The sequence below is a fragment of the Drosophila busckii genome, chromosome 3L, assembly GCF_011750605.1.
Source record: "Drosophila busckii strain San Diego stock center, stock number 13000-0081.31 chromosome 3L, ASM1175060v1, whole genome shotgun sequence".
Taxonomy (NCBI): Eukaryota; Metazoa; Arthropoda; class Insecta; order Diptera; family Drosophilidae; genus Drosophila; species Drosophila busckii.
Genome location: NC_046606.1, coordinates 15800892 through 15816446, shown reverse-complemented (window position 1 = coordinate 15816446; position 15555 = coordinate 15800892). Strand labels below are relative to the sequence as shown.

The following is a 15555-nucleotide window of genomic DNA, read 5'->3' as shown; positions in this document are numbered from 1 at the left end:
ATTTGCCATTGAGGCAGTGCGCTCCATTTATTCAGTTCACGTGCCTGTGTCCAGCCGGCGAGTGCAGAAAAAATGATTTTGCTTGGGTGTGCAATTCATTTTGAGCTGTGATCAAATTTAATTACAGTCCAAGAAACTAAGAAAATTGCCAACGCTTGCTGCAAAATCAATATGACCTTGACAAACTTGAGTACGCTTACCGTTAGCTTGAGTCATTGAACATGACCCAGTTCGATACTTGCTAAATAATTGATCCGCTGCTTTGATTGCTCTGCCGAGGGTGGCACAACATTTCGCCTTTGAGTAATTGAGCCTGCCTGGCCCTTTGTTATTGACCTTTGCGACACGTGCCGCAGCCAAGGTGCTTAAGCCCAAGCCGAGCGTAACTTCAAGCAGCTTTAAGCCAAAAACTAATAATTAGCTATATTTTATGTAATGTATACTGAATTCAAATTGTAGTTATCGCGCTTGTTGGCAAATTTACAAAAGTTTGCTGCTTAAAGCACAAAGTTCGTTGCTTAAGTAAAACTTTGTTATTAGCAAGGCGCTTGTATGCATTATTACGCTGAATTATGCTAGTAAACTTAATCAAAACTTGGCTACTCTTAATGCACATATATATATGAATATATATATTTGCATATTGTACTTAGTACAAGCAATTAAATAAAATTTTTGCTAAATTAGCAAAAAGTTGCTGCAAAGTTGTAAAATTTCGGGCCTTTGCTGTTTAAAAATTATATTTTCCCTTTGCTTAGTGAAGCGTGAACTAGACCCAGGAGGCGGAGGGCCATAAATATGCCACACACTTATTTAACAAGCGTTTGTTTGTGGACTTATTATGGCAATTGTTACACTTTAGCCTTCATATATTGCTCGTTGCGTATGAGCAGTGGGTTATATAGCTGCTGGGGCAGTCATTCAGTTTCCGACATAATTACATACTTATTTCCATTTAATGGTTACATTACAGTTGATGCCTTTTTGCGGTCGACTCTCTGTCTCTGCTTCTTTGCCTTGGCTCTTTGCTCCGCTCCTTCATTTGACTATGCGCTTTATAGCGCCCGTTTGTGAGTAGATCCACTTAAGTATCTGTTGCTTGTGGTTTATGCGCAGCATTTCGAATTGAAAGCTCCTTTGATATAAGTACTTAGGGCAAGAAATATGTTACATTTTATTGAGCAAAGGCGCTTTTAAAGTGCGCTTAGCACACAAGTGTACTCTTATATTAATGCTATAAATTTGTCCGTTGCTTTAAAGCAGCAATACTTATTTAAAGTTTAGCAACTTTTTCTCTTAAAGTATTTTTTTGAATGTGAAACTAGCTGCTGCTATCGCTTAACCCATATCAACCTTTAACCTTTCGCTGTTAATAGTGGCTTAAATATTTATGTAGTTCCTAATACGCAAACTGTGTTTAACCGAAAACTTTTATATTGGTCTGGTCTTGCCTGTTCGCCGCCCCCTCAATTGGGCGCATAATTTATGGCCAAGCTGCCAAATTGTTATCGCAGGCTTTGACACATGTGTAACCAAACAAAATTTGTATAGATAATTAATGCGATGTAGTGAGCTAATAGAGTTCAAGGTTAGCTGTTAGACTTAATTAAGCCAATTGAAACAGATACTTTGATAAGCTTAGCAGGTTGTTAAACCTAATATGAGTAGCATATGTGGATACAAAGTCAAACGCGTATGCACTCATTGTTTGCTTAAGAAAAAACTGTGTATGACAGGCAGAAAGGGAAAGCGTTTTATACACACAGACACACTCACACACACACACACACACACAGGGACAACAAAAGCAAACAAGTTGAAAGCGTAGCAAGAAATAAGTTTTGTATAGCATACTTTTTAGCGAAATTATTTACATACAAATGCTGATGATGTTGACGAAAGTTGGAAAGTGGAAAGTGGCAAGAGGCAACGCTACAGACAGACAGACAGCAGCAGCTGGCAGACAGGCAGACGCGTCCAAACAAGGACGTCGCAATTCTCGAAGGATTCACAGCGCCAGGCACTTCAAACTATTGCGTTGGGCGGGCTTACAAAATGCCTTTGCTGCTAGTTTTGCCCTTAAAAAATACTTTTGTGTTAGCGGATGAAGTAAGCATGCTCTGCGGGCATGGTAAGCAACTTGAAGGTTGCTTTTTTCCCCCTCTAAATATATATACAATACGGTGAATGTCTTTGTCTGCGTTTGTCTGCATGTGTGTGCCAGTAATCAAGAAAATTTTGAGCGCGAAATTTCGCTACCATTTGATTAAGTGAAGTGCTTGGGCATTCATATACAATATGTATTCCACACAGTAATTTTAACTTTCTTGTTAGCTTGTATTTTTATGAAGTGTACAAATTAGTTTTACAGGTCATATATGTAGCAATGCGCAAAGTTAATGAGGCAACAAATAGGATACTTTTAGTTTTATAGAAAGCTTAGCTGACTTTGTAAGACATCGTGCTTTGAGAGAAAGAGATCGTGGTATCTAATACTCCGTCATCCAAACTAGGCAGTGCCAGCTTACAAAATGAAATATAGAATGGCTTTAGAATAAGTCAACTCAATAGGCAATACTTTTTTAGAGCCCCGAACAAATTTACAGTTGTTTAGTCTGTAAATACTTTTTGGTCTGGATCAAAATTCAAAGTATTTAGGTAATTTTATAAATCGTTAAACGTGGCAATGAGTGCGGTCTCCATGCTATTGCACAAAGTGCTGCAATCAGGACTATGCAGAGCGACCACACGCTGCAGTTCCAGCAGCGTTAAGTTTGAGCCCTTTGCGCGTATTGAGCCTGTGGCGCCCAACGAGCATAATCGACTGGAGGCGGCTTACCACAATGATACAAGTCCGCTGAAACTCAATCTGAGTGGCGAGTTCTATCGCAATAGCGATGGCAAACCGCAAGTCTTTCAAGCCGTACACAAAGCAGCCATTGGCGTGGCTTGCGATGAGAAACTGTCGCAGGAGCCGTTGCCGCCGCTGGGCAATGCTGACTTTATAAAGGCGGCTAACGAACTGATACTCACCAACTCCGCGGAGGCGTTGCTGGAGAAGCGCGTGCTGGGCGTGCAGACGCGTTCGAGCCTTGATGCGCTGCGTGTGGCCGCGCAGTTTCTGCGCGAGAAGATGAAATGCAATGTGTGCCTGTTGGCGAAGCCAAGTTCTGAGACATATGAGCGTATTTTCAAGCAAGTTGGCTTCCAGTGCCACAGCTATCAGTATTTTAGTGAGGCCAAAGGCGAGTTGAACGTTTTCGGTCTGGTGGCGGATCTGATGACTGCGCCAGAGGGCTCTGTGGTGCTGCTGGATGCCTGCGCACAGAATCCCACGGGCTTGGATCCCAGCGTAGATGAATGGAAGCTCATCAGTCACATAATCAAGTGTAAGAAAATGTTGCCATTGCTGCATCTGGAGTCACACGGCTTGGCCACCGGCGATGTTGTGCAGGATGCTTGGCCAGTGCGTTACTTTGCTGGATGTGGCTTCGATGTGCTCTGTGCTCAGTCATTTGTCAAGAATTTCAGTCTCTACAGTAAGTAAGCAGCAACTAAAGCGTGAGCCAGCTGACTAAGACCTTTGACTTAGATGAGACTGTGGGTCAGCTAATGATCGTGCTTGGTAATCCCAAGCACTTGCCTGCGGTGCGTGAGCATCTGGAGAACATGCTGTTAACTGAAAAGGAGCAAAGCTCGTCGGTGTTTGCCAGTCGCATTGTGGCCAAAATTCTAACAACCACTGCACTCCATCAGGAATGGTAAGCTTGCCGACCTTACGCTAAATAAATTTGTATAAGCGTTTGTTTTAGGACTCATACGATCAAGGACATACATCAGCGCCTGCATAAAATGCGTACGTTGTTTGCCAAAAAGTTGAAGGAGCTGAAAACTCCTGGAAACTGGGATCATCTAAGCGATCAGAAGGGTCCATATCTCTATACAAATCTGAAAAATAAGCACTTACAGCAATTACAAGCGCGTCACATTTATATTCCCAGCTCGGGCCGCATTAATGTTGGAGCACTGAGAACAAATAATGTGGAATATTTGGCGAGTGCCATCAATGATGTCCTTAAATGTAAACAGACTGATACAGTTGATACAGCCGATCTTACCTCCGCTCATCTGCATGCTTTGCAGCATTTTTTTAATGCCGCCTAATTGAAAATTACTTGCACTTTGATACATTAAACTTGTTATGCTACAATGATTAATGCACTACGCTTTAAGCTTAAACCTCTGCATGTGTGTGTGTGTGTGCGTGCGTGCTGCCTTGTCATAATGATGAAAAATGCACTTTGTAATTCTCGTCATAGTCAGCGCACATGCGTTGCCGTCACACAGAACTTATAAATGTCACATTAGAGTCAGTAACAACTACCAGAATGAGACCAAAGAGGCAAAGATGAAGTGAGCGAGTGGGAGAGAAAAAAGTGTATGTGTTGGTGTGATGTAATGGGTAAGCGAGAGAGAGAGGAAGGTGAGAGAGGCAGCTCGTTAAATAACACCAACACCAGCAGGGAGGCTAAATGCTCGGCACTTGTGCGTGAGCTTGTGCTTGGAATATTTATGACATGCACTTGCTCTAATGCTATGCATTTCCCTCTTTGTCTTCTGTCTGCGTATGTAAGCACATGCTTCTGCATATTTACTGACAAGACGGTTTAGTTTTAATGAAATTTTTTCAATAAATGACATACGCTGTTTTATTTATCACGCTCAATTGCTGTAAGACAAATTTCCGTTTGTATATTTATAATATGAATAAGTTTGTGACTTGACAGGCACCTGTTGTGTGCGCTAAATACATACAAATGGCAGCATAAATAAAGTAAATGTGCATACAAATACATTTGTATATTCCCAATCGAACCCTTTATTTTATGAATGTCCGCATTGTGCGTTGGCGCACATTTCACCGCAATCGCAATAAATCTTAAACAAAACTCAGGCAACAGACAGCTGAAAATAGATTGAAATACATTTTTTATGCCAAAATCGCGAGCTTGCCTTTTACTTTCTGGACTTGTGTGTGTGTGCGCTTGACTTTAAATGAACCCTAGAAATCTCTGGGGCATCAAACTGGGTTGCAATTTGTCAGATGTAGGCGAAGCTGCGAATGGGGCGCATGGGGGCGTATCAGCCGTTGTCAGGGTCAAGCTTTAAAGCGCTCTAATGAACGTCCATTGAACACAATTCAATTCGATTCAATTGCTTTGACAGTATCAAAAAGCAATAAAACTTGTAAGGGTCAATATAGTACACAAGTATGCTTACAAAAATATGTGCTGATGCCTGTGTGTGTGTGTGTGTGTCATTGCTTGTTCGAATTTAGTGTGCGTGCGGTTTTATCATTGATTGAACTCAAAGACATCAAATTTACACTTGAAGTGTCTTAAGCGACAGCTGCCACATGCCAGGATATGAAATCATGGGTGTGTCAATGCCATACCTAACCTCAATTACTACAAAGTCGCCCAAGCGAACGTAATGTGCGGAATTTAATAAATTATGAACTACTTTTATCAATTCAATTAGCGAAAGCAAGCATGAAACCGATTACAAACTGCTTATTTTTATTGCATAAGACATGAAAGCACTTTAAGTAAAATTAAGTAAGAGTAAATCAGACGAGTTAAGCTTGTTGCATGCAAAAATCTCACTCTTTTTACTTTTTTCATAAATAATGCAGCAGCATAAAGAGTTTTTCGCTTTACATACACTCCTCTCCCGTTTAAACGTTTTTATTTTTATGTTTTTTGGTAAACGTTTCACCGCGTTTTTGCGGTCTCACATGCATTTCTCAACACTGGCGCGCGCTGCAGCACTTCAACAACTCGTGGCACACATACAAACACTTACAGACATTACGACCGCAGCGACATGCCAATTGTGGGAAATGATGTGGATTTGCTTAGTGGCGTGATGCGGCCCCAGGCTAGAACATCGCCAAAGAGTGCTGAGCAAAATGGTCGTGGTCGTGTGGCTGAAAAAGTTTCAGAAGTAGCAATTGCTGTGGCTTATAGGCGCCAAAAACAAAAAAAGAAATGTTTTTTCTGGAAAATGAATTTCATTACTTGCCAATTAAAAGTATTTAAGCAAAATTCTAGCAGCAGTGGAATTTAAATTTCTATCGATTTAGCTTTAGATCGTCAACCCTTCGATGTGCCTACCTTTCAAAACGCCGCTGTACTGCTTTGGCTTTGCTCACGTTTTAGCAAACGCAAGTTAAAAAGTATATTGCTTTATTTAAATAATTTGTAGTAATTTCTAAGCTATTGTAGTTGGCATAATTAAAAAAGTCGAAATTATTTACATAAATAGAGCTTTTAACATTAAATTTATTTGTAGCATAAAATGCATATAAATTAAAAATATTCTTAATTTTATTTATAATTAACGAAGACTAACAACTAAAGTGCGCGTCTTGACACGCGTTTAAATTTCAAATTATTATTATTTTAATTGTAATTTTGAATTAATTCTATAGTGCAATTTGACATCTGCGTCTTATAATGTATATAAATTAATTAGGCAAAGGTCAATGCACACGCTGCGTAAAGTTTACTCAATAATGAATTTGCTTTAATGTGAGCTTAAATTACGGCCACAATATCGTTTTGCAGGCCCGTCCTGTGATTTTCTGGTTAAAATTAGTCGGCAGTCCATTAACCTAACACCTATTGAGGCGCCATCTTAACTAGTTCACAGTCAACTAAGTCAACTGCCTCATTAGCATACGCCTCGATAAGCTGAGGCCTTCATCTAGTTATGTCCACGCCGCCTTGAGCCGGTGGTGAGGGTGAGGGGCGGTGCAGTCAGTTGCAAATGGTTGGCTGCCATAGCTATGCATTCGAGACAAGTTAAGCACATTGTTAGCAATAAATTCGCTTTGCTAACAATGAGGATATTGGATGTCAGTGTGTTCTTGTGTGCGTGTGTCTGCTCTGTGCTGCGCATTTTGTCTTGGGCTTGTGCATTAGGGTCTCTCTCTCCCACTCTATAACTACAAGCAAATGCAAAATGAAACGTCAATTTCTTGGCCATTTTCATATTATGTGTGTGTGTGTGTGTGTGTGTGTGTGTGTGTGTAGCATTCTACTCTACACTTAGTCTTCCCACATTGCCATCAGTAAGTCTAGGAGTGCGCTCACTTAAAGAATAGCTCCTCTCCACCCTTCAACGTTTGCGTTTGATCTCTTGCAATATGATATATAAACCGAATTTAAATTTGTTAATGACAAAGTCAAGTAAACAAAACGCTTATGCATGCATTAAATTACTTTTCCGATTAGACACTTGACATTTTAAATAAAAATAGAAGAAGCCTCATGAAGTCTGTTCAAATTATTCATCAGTCAAAAGCCAAGCAAAACAAACTATTCGATGAGCCCGACTGTTTGTCTGAAACAAGGAGATTTCAAAAACTATAAGAGCTACATACACCAAAGTTTGTATGCTGACCATGCTGACGTCAATTTGTTTGTTTGCTTGTCAAAGTGTATCAAAATGTTGGCTGCGCTCAGCTTAATTGCATGCTTGTTGTTGTTATCATATGCTTTAGCCTTATTAAATACAATAAGCCGTTGAATATCGATTAAGGCAACATAATAATATTTATGGATATAAAACGCAAGCAAACAGCAACCTCAATTTTCAATATAAATCATGGCATGCGTGCTTCCTGCCCCAGTGCTGCTGGCCTTTGCCACACTCATCCGATACTGTCCTCAATGCCGTTGCATGCCACTGGGAGTGCCAGTCAACGTTATACTTGTAAATAAGCCAAAGGGGAAACTTCATACGCACACACACACCACATCCTGATAGCATTTATATGCACGCATGTATATGTTATGGACAAATTTTTTTCTTTTGAAAGCCTCGCCACGTCACAAAATATTTCAACTTGGCTGCCCTTTGCATGCACTGCCAATTGCCAATTCCAATGACTTGAAGCGAGCTGGGAGTGGGAGCTATCAGAGCGGAAGGAAAGCACAGCCGGATATTATTTATGCATATTATTTTTATGCTTCAATTTGTATTTAATTCATTCGTTTTCTCGTTTTTTGTTGTTGGTTTGTTTGCCAAGATTTAACATGCATTTTAATCAAAAAGTTATATATATCGAGTAAAATATTAAAAAAGTGAAACGAGCTCAAGCCACGCTGGCAAACAACAAAATATATAAATTATAATTTCCGCTGGCGACCACAGGATACAACACATCCTTCAGCCTCAGACTTCGCCACACACTGTAATGACAAAAAAAAAAGAAGAAAATGCAAAAACAACAAAAACTCGGCAACAGCTGCGTGAAGTGCGTGCAATTATTACATTTCTTCTTTGACTTCTTTTTATTCCAAATACATACATAGTGTGTATGTACTTTTGCTGCTGTGCCAAGCAGATAAACTTTCATCAAGTTTCTTTGTAGTGACTGTTGTTGTTGTTGTCCGCTTTTTGTCCCCAAAAGTATTTTAAGCGTAATATTATTGCCACAAAATGCGAAAGTCACCAAAAAGTAGACAACATAAGTCACGTCACTGGACACTCAAGTGGCTGTGAACAAACAAAATAAATCAAATGGAATAGCAGGAGACAATGGTAACAGTTTTCGTTTAACTTTTGCAAAGCTTGTAAAAATTCAATGAAAATTAATTATCGCATGCAAGAGCTAAGCGATTCTTTTCCTTTAATTCTGAAGAAATTAATTACTTTAAATAAAAGTTACTCACTAATTAAATTTAGACGTGTAAAATATAATAAAAGATAATTACTTAAGTTAAAAGCGAAATGAGCAGATGGTAAGCTGGGAAATACCTAAAAAGTCTTTTTAATTTTTAGAAATCTTAAAGCAAACTTTAGTCAGACACATCTTTAATCCAACTCGAACAAACTAGCTAAATTGTATAGTCAGTGATATAAGTTTTTGAATCAGTTTACATTCAAATTAATGTCGCTTTGCGTTGACACATCTTGTTCAAGCGTTATAGCCACGTTAATAAAGTATTTATAGCCTCTTTGATTTATGACACACGCATACATAAATATGTTTTTAGTTTGAGACTCCATCTCTTTTTTCCATATTATTAACGCTCGTGTGAGTTTCACACTCCGAAATTGGTTCATCGCTGTCGCTTGCGGTCATATCTAAAAGAGTTCAGGGCACATCCTTTGCGTCTGCTGCCTTGTTGGCTTGCGCAGGGTTAAAGGGACATAGGCTTAGGTTGGCATTACCTTCTAGCCGACATACACATAACACAATTTGTTCCGCAACATTGATTTAATCCTTTTCTCTCTTTTATTCTTTAAGAGCTGCGCACAATTTCTTAAATTTTTTCCTCTTGGTTTTCTTGCCGTTTGCCGGCATTTGCGTCCTTGAGCTTAGCTGATTTTATTCTTTTCCTTTTTTTTTCGCCTCTTTTGCGCTTGTCGAGCACATTACCATAAATTTTTGTTGCCGCTGCTTATGCTTTGTGCTCGCATTTGGTCCCATTTGAGCTTTCAATACACTCACATTTACATTTGCTGATTCAAAGACATTGAAACGTACTTTCCAACAGCTTTCCGCACGTTTAAATTCCAGCCGTCGAGCTGAAGATCTGAAGAACAAAATTATATTTTTATGCTAGCTAACTGTAAATAATATGGGTGAGTGGGTGAGCTCGTCGTTGACTTTATATACCACCTGTTAGATTGTCTGCAGTTGGCACTACTTGTTGTTAAAGCAAGTACTATAAATTTGATAGAATCGCAGTTCAATTGCCGTGTACTCAGCAATAGAAATCTGCAACTAATTTGCATTGATTTGAGGCATTCTAATTAGATAATTGGGTACTGTAAATTTAAGACTCGAATGGTTTTCAATATTATCAACAGCTAAATGTAAAATAGAGTTCAAAAAATGTAAATTTACGAGACGAGAGCGACTCCCCTTCACACCCAAACGAGCAAAGACTTAAAGCTAGGCGATCACACAAGGAAGCCTTAAAGCTGAGAGCTAGCTAACAGTCGTTGATGTGCAGCTGAAAAATTTTGGTAAATTTTTGAAAGAAAACACTAATTATGATATATTTTTTTATATTTAGAATTTTTACGTTTTTCTTTAATGATAATTAAATATTAAATTTGAACATAACGCCTAAATATTAATCTTATTGTATAAATACATATCAAGTAGTAATTTTTATTTTCTAACAAATATTATACATACTTTAAGAAATTAAATTGTTCAAACCTTTCCTTGATTTTGTATTTGCTTAGTACACAACACAAGAATAAGTTATTGTAAAACAATTTCATATTTTGTGTTAATGTTAATATCAGTCATTTACTCTTGTTATAAATATAATATTATATTTACAATTTAAAGTTGTTATTCAAGATGCATTTGCTTTTGTTGAAGTACTTCCCACTAGCATGCATATCGGCTATATCTTAGGTCAGTGCTTCGTAATTCCGGTTCTATCTAATCAATGCGAGCGTTGAGCTTAGTCATGACGCCAGCGACACGTGGCCTTTAAATTATTTCGCAACAAATACTGAGCGCTCAACTTTAGTATTGTTTATGCGCTGCTTGGCTGCACTACGATGAGCGCTCTCGGCATATTGGACTTGAATGATGATTGCTTATATTATTTGCTGAGTCAACTGACAGATGAGGAGCAGCTGAGCTTTACGCAAGTTTGCCAACGCTTTCGTCAGTTGTTTGTGGCAAGGCATGGCTATAAGCTACGCGAATTCACGCTGCACACGCGGAGCACGCGACAAGAGCTAATTGCACTTAGCATATGTTGCGAGCAGGTGCAGCAGCTGACAATCGATTTGGATAATTCCAACGCACTGCATACAGTGGCCCACAGCAGCAACTGCTGTCTCAACTGCTTCACCGTACTGTGTGCAACGCTGCAGCGCATGTGGCAGCTGCAACGGCTGGTGGTGCCAACAGCTACATTTCATGACGACACCAGTGCCGCAGCCATTTGAGAAAATTTTAGCTGCTGTTAGGCACTTGCCGCACCTGCAGCAACTTAAGCTGAAGGCCACGAACGGTAAGTGGCACGCTCAACTGTTGCTTAAAGTCGCGTAAAATGCGTGTTTGTAATAAATTTTACTCTTCAAAAACGACTTAAAAGCTTTCTTCTCCATATTTATGTGCAAATCAATCCCAAGGAAGTTGGAAGTTCTTTAAACAAATCTAGATTAGTTAAATACTTATAAATCGTAGAAGTTTAAATGCTGTAGGTAATCCCCCATATTAATATCTTATATGCCATTTTTACAGAAATAGCTAACAATTTTTATCTTTATTATTTTGTTGTTCTTATAAGCATTAATTTTATTTTTATTTATTAAGATCCATAAACTCATCACACTTTTATTATTTATTTAATTTTAGTAATTGTATTTCCTTTTAGAATGGACATGCAATAATGTGCAGCACTTGCAGCATTTAGAGCAGCTGCAGTTGCACATTCAGCACAACATCGAAGCAGACATACTCATCAAGTGTTGCAAGGCGAGTAGTCGGCTGCGTATACTTGATCTCGGCTATGGCTGTGTGCAACGTCAGCTTGTTAATATTGTGCCCCACTGTGCGCAGCTAGAGATCTTACGCTTTGGCATGACGGCCGAGGCTACGGACTATGCGAAGCTGGCCAAGCTGCCAAAGTTGCGACAGTTGAGTCACTGTGGTATACGGCGTAGTGGCTGCTTTGTGCCGCTGCTGCAAGCATTGGTGGCGCCTCAGCAATTGCAACTGCTGGAGATTGACGGTGGCTCGCTGAACATGGAGGAAACTTTGCAGCTTGTGCGCTTGCGTAGTTTGCAGCAACTTAAATGTTTCTTTTCGAATGCCGGCTGTGTGGCAATGTTGGCGCATCTGAAGCATCTGCAGCAGCTGTCCTTCTGGATGACTTGCCAAGAGGATATAACACAAGAGCTGCTGGCTGTTGTAGCTGGCTGCAGGCAACTGCAAGTGCTACGTGTGGCAGTGGCGCGTTTGAGCAAATATTTCTTGGCTGATGTGGTGCAAGTCAGGGAGCAACAACAACAGCCGCTGCAGCTGGAGTTGCCGCAAGCCGCAGCACTTGAGGTAAGCTAACAGTTTGTGCAACCAACTTACTTTACACAAGTTTATTTTGCAGAAACACACGAGTCCGCTGCTCACTTGCTTGCCGTTTAAGGCAGAGTCCTGGAAAATATCCGCAATACAGTCAGCATAAAAAGTTAAGTCATTTACAAAAAGAAAAAAATAAATTAAAAATTATTTTATACCAAGGCACTTGGGCTTTTGCGCTTATTTGTTGTGCCATTGAAATTGAAATTAAATTTTTTCGGCACCATTTGTTTACTTGTTTACTTTTTTTCTGCAGTTGTTGCATTTTTTACGCATGTTGGGCACGCTTTAACGCTTATACATGGAATTAAATGTTGCACACAGCGCACACAGCAACAACAACAGCAGCAGCAACAATAAACATATAACTGTTACTGTTACAAGTGCTGTTGGAATATTCACAGTTATTGTTGTTCACTGGCTGCAAGTGTAACGAGCTCAGCTTAAGTTGAACAACAATGTAACATGCAATATTACTCAGAATCAGATACATGCATATATATTTGTACAGAAAATAATTGCAATCATAAGTTGAAAAGGCTTTGCAACGCTCAAAATATATTCCAGTAAACGATTCATCAAAATGACCGCGAGAGCTACTACATTGGCATATATTTGGTGCTTGCAGATATTTTTATTACAAATTCACAAGAATTAAAATTTAATTGCGGTGCATGTTCTGTAATTTACCGAATAAATGATAATTTATCATTGATAAATACGAAATAGTACAATTAATGTTAGTAAAGTGATTTACATATGAATAAGCGGAACGATTGGATTGCTAAACGGAATTATACCAGAAATCTCAAACAAAACAATATTAAAAAATATAAATTTTGAATTTCTTAAAATAAATTCTCTTTTGCCAAGCAAAGAGTTTATTTAAAATTTTAAACATATTGAAAAATTGTGTACAACACAACTCTTCACCCTGCTCTCTTCTATTCGATTCAGATAACTCAACTTGTGTTTTTCATATTTGCAGCTTTAAGTTGAATTATACTTTATATTGGTGCTTGAACCCAAAGTGCCAAACTGAGTCAGCATGAATATTTGATGGCAATTGGCGAAGCCGCACATTATTCATTAAAAAATTTGCTGTATCAACAACAGTACAACGACAACAACAACAGCAGCAGCAGCAGCAACAACAACAGCGAAAGTGATGCTGGCAATGGCGGCTTTAGTGTGCGCGAAATTGGAGCAAACGAGGCAGCAGTAAAAACTTCCAATTACTCAGAGACCGTGCTCAATCTACAGGCAACACCGACATGAAAGGCAGTTTCAAGTGCGCTGCACATAAAAAAAAACTGTAGCTATATATGTAAGTATGTATGTATGGTATGTGTGTTTGTTTGTTTTTTAATATGCTTTTCTTTGAATAATTCATGCATACAACAAGCTGACCAACAGGCATGCAAGGGGTGTTCAGAAAAGAGAAAAGGGTTTGTGTTTTTATTTGCAATGTTGCTGTTGCTTTGCTTTCATTCAAACGCCAACTTATTAATTGGCACTTGAGCTGTGGTTAAGCGCTCATACTTTTGCTGTCTGGACATCAGGTCTGAGCTCGCTGTTATCCTTTTTTCTCCTGTAACAAGAATAATTTTCCAGGGCTCCATAGCTTCTTTAGACATTCAACATGGCTGGTAATCCACTCAAAGCACAAACAATAACAACAACAGCAGCAGCAGCAGCAGTAGCAGCAGCAGCAGAGCAAACTGACAAGCACAGACAACAGTTTGACAAGCAACAGCCACATGCTAAATACCCTGCGGCCAATGCTATTTACACAAAGCAAGTTCAATAAATCAATCAAAACATTATATTGACATTATGGCTTTGAGACAAAGCCAAAGCTCAAGTGTTTTAAGCAAATTTTATAGTGTATGCATTGCCTAACATCTGCGCTGTGTTTGAGGCGACAGATGAAGTGTGTGGCGTATACCACAGTGACTGTGTTATTGTCACGTTTTAACATTTAAATTAAAATGTTGCGCTTCGACATGAGTTAACCAGCCTGTAAGAGTGAGTTGCTGTGGGCAGGCGTAAATTGCAAAAGGCACACGGCTACATGGAAAAAATGCCAGCCATATCCTTTTTAATACAAAAAAAATGCAGGGGGAAATGCACAGAAAAAATGTATAAAAAATTGCTGTTGTTGTTGTTGTTTTTGTTGTTGCTTGTCGCTGTCTTTTGCAGTTGCCAGCTGCACTTGAAAGCAGCTATGTTGTTGTTGTAGTTGTCGCTGCTTGGCCATCAGTGGCAGTGCCGGATATGGTCCTCTTGGCCAGGCTACATTTATTCTTCATTTATTCAATGCTGCTATCTGAGCATCAACAGTGTCGACCACACGGCGTATAAGTGTTATTTGTACCGACTTAAGCGCTTCACAAGAGCTTTTCAGTCTCACTTCAGTTTCAAAATAGTAAAACAAAAGTCTACGAAAAGTTTAAGTGTTTGCATTATGTAGAGCAACATTTAATTGTTATGCAGCTTATAAAGATGAAGAGCTAAACACAAAAATATTTTATAAATCTCGGTAATTGGCAGTTGTGCGTTGAAAAAATAAAATAAATTTTTATCAAATTTATTTTATGCTTCAAATTGTAAATTAATAAATGCATATTAAAATAATAAATGAATTCAACGTCTTTAGCTTTTCGCTCTCAACTTTTTAACATAACTTAAAGTTAACTTAACATACGCTGGAGATTCAATTTGACATACAAGAAATATAAATTTGACTTATACAAATTACTTTAAGCTTATTTTTAGCCCACAGCTAATCAAAGCCACTTAAGAGTAATATAAGAAATTTCAAAATTAGGATAAACACAATTAACTTTAAATTCGTAATAAAGATTTCCTGACTTTCGTGCGCAGCTGTTTCTTTTTGATTTATACACTTTCATTAAGCATTAAGTAAGTGCAATCAGACAAGAAATTATCAGCCAGCTGGGAAAGACGTCTTAACCTTGTGTTTCTGCAAGCGTTATCTTAATGCACTTTTAATTGAGCTGCGACCTGGTCAATGCCAAAGGGGGTGCTGGTGGCGCTGATTGAAACTGAAATTGAAAAGCAGCGCAAAATGAAAAATTATAATTAAGATTGCCATTAACGGTAGACAATGTGCCAGCTGTTCTGCTGTTCAAGTGGAGAGCGCATGTCTTCACTTCCCCCCCCTGCAGCTATCAGGCTGTATTTCAAATTTCGAAGACCTGGTACATGGTAATGTATAGAAGGTCTTATAAGTCAAATGAGATTTGTGCGTATCTGGCGTGCCAGACCCACATTATATATATTCCTTATTTTCAGGCTGACGAGCTAAATTGAACAGCTAGATTTGATATATGCAAAGCTGATAACTATGTTAATATATGCTAATATAAAAAAATATAATTTTATCCCAATGGGATTAAAAGTTTTTT

General features: G+C 38.7%; 2 protein-coding genes across 2 annotated transcripts; both read left to right on the top strand.

The window, feature by feature from the left end:
- Positions 1 to 2592: 2592 nt before the first annotated feature.
- On the top strand, positions 2593 to 4236 carry LOC108598798 (aspartate aminotransferase, cytoplasmic). Its single transcript, XM_017985542.2, has 3 exons — positions 2593 to 3539; positions 3593 to 3761; positions 3813 to 4236. Exons 1-3 carry the CDS (start codon positions 2687 to 2689, stop codon positions 4162 to 4164), a joined length of 1374 nt encoding a protein of 457 aa, XP_017841031.2. The 5' UTR covers positions 2593 to 2686; the 3' UTR covers positions 4165 to 4236.
- Positions 4237 to 10596: 6360 nt separating this feature from the next.
- On the top strand, positions 10597 to 12281 carry LOC108598153. The gene is given in 4 exon segments (XM_017984770.2): positions 10597 to 10947; positions 10949 to 11057; positions 11424 to 12100; positions 12153 to 12281. Coding segments are annotated over 4 exon segments (1215 nt in total). The 3' UTR covers positions 12231 to 12281.
- The last annotated feature ends 3274 nt before the right edge of the window (positions 12282 to 15555 follow it).

Coding starts and splice junctions, on each gene's coding strand:
- LOC108598798 (XM_017985542.2), top strand. CDS start 2,687: ATGAGTGCGGTCTCCATGCTATTGCACAAAGTGCTGCAATCAGGACTA. Junction 3,540..3,592: donor CAAGAATTTCAGTCTCTACA/GTAAGTAAGCAG, acceptor CCTTTGACTTAG/ATGAGACTGTGGGTCAGCTA. Junction 3,762..3,812: donor ACTGCACTCCATCAGGAATG/GTAAGCTTGCCG, acceptor CGTTTGTTTTAG/GACTCATACGATCAAGGACA.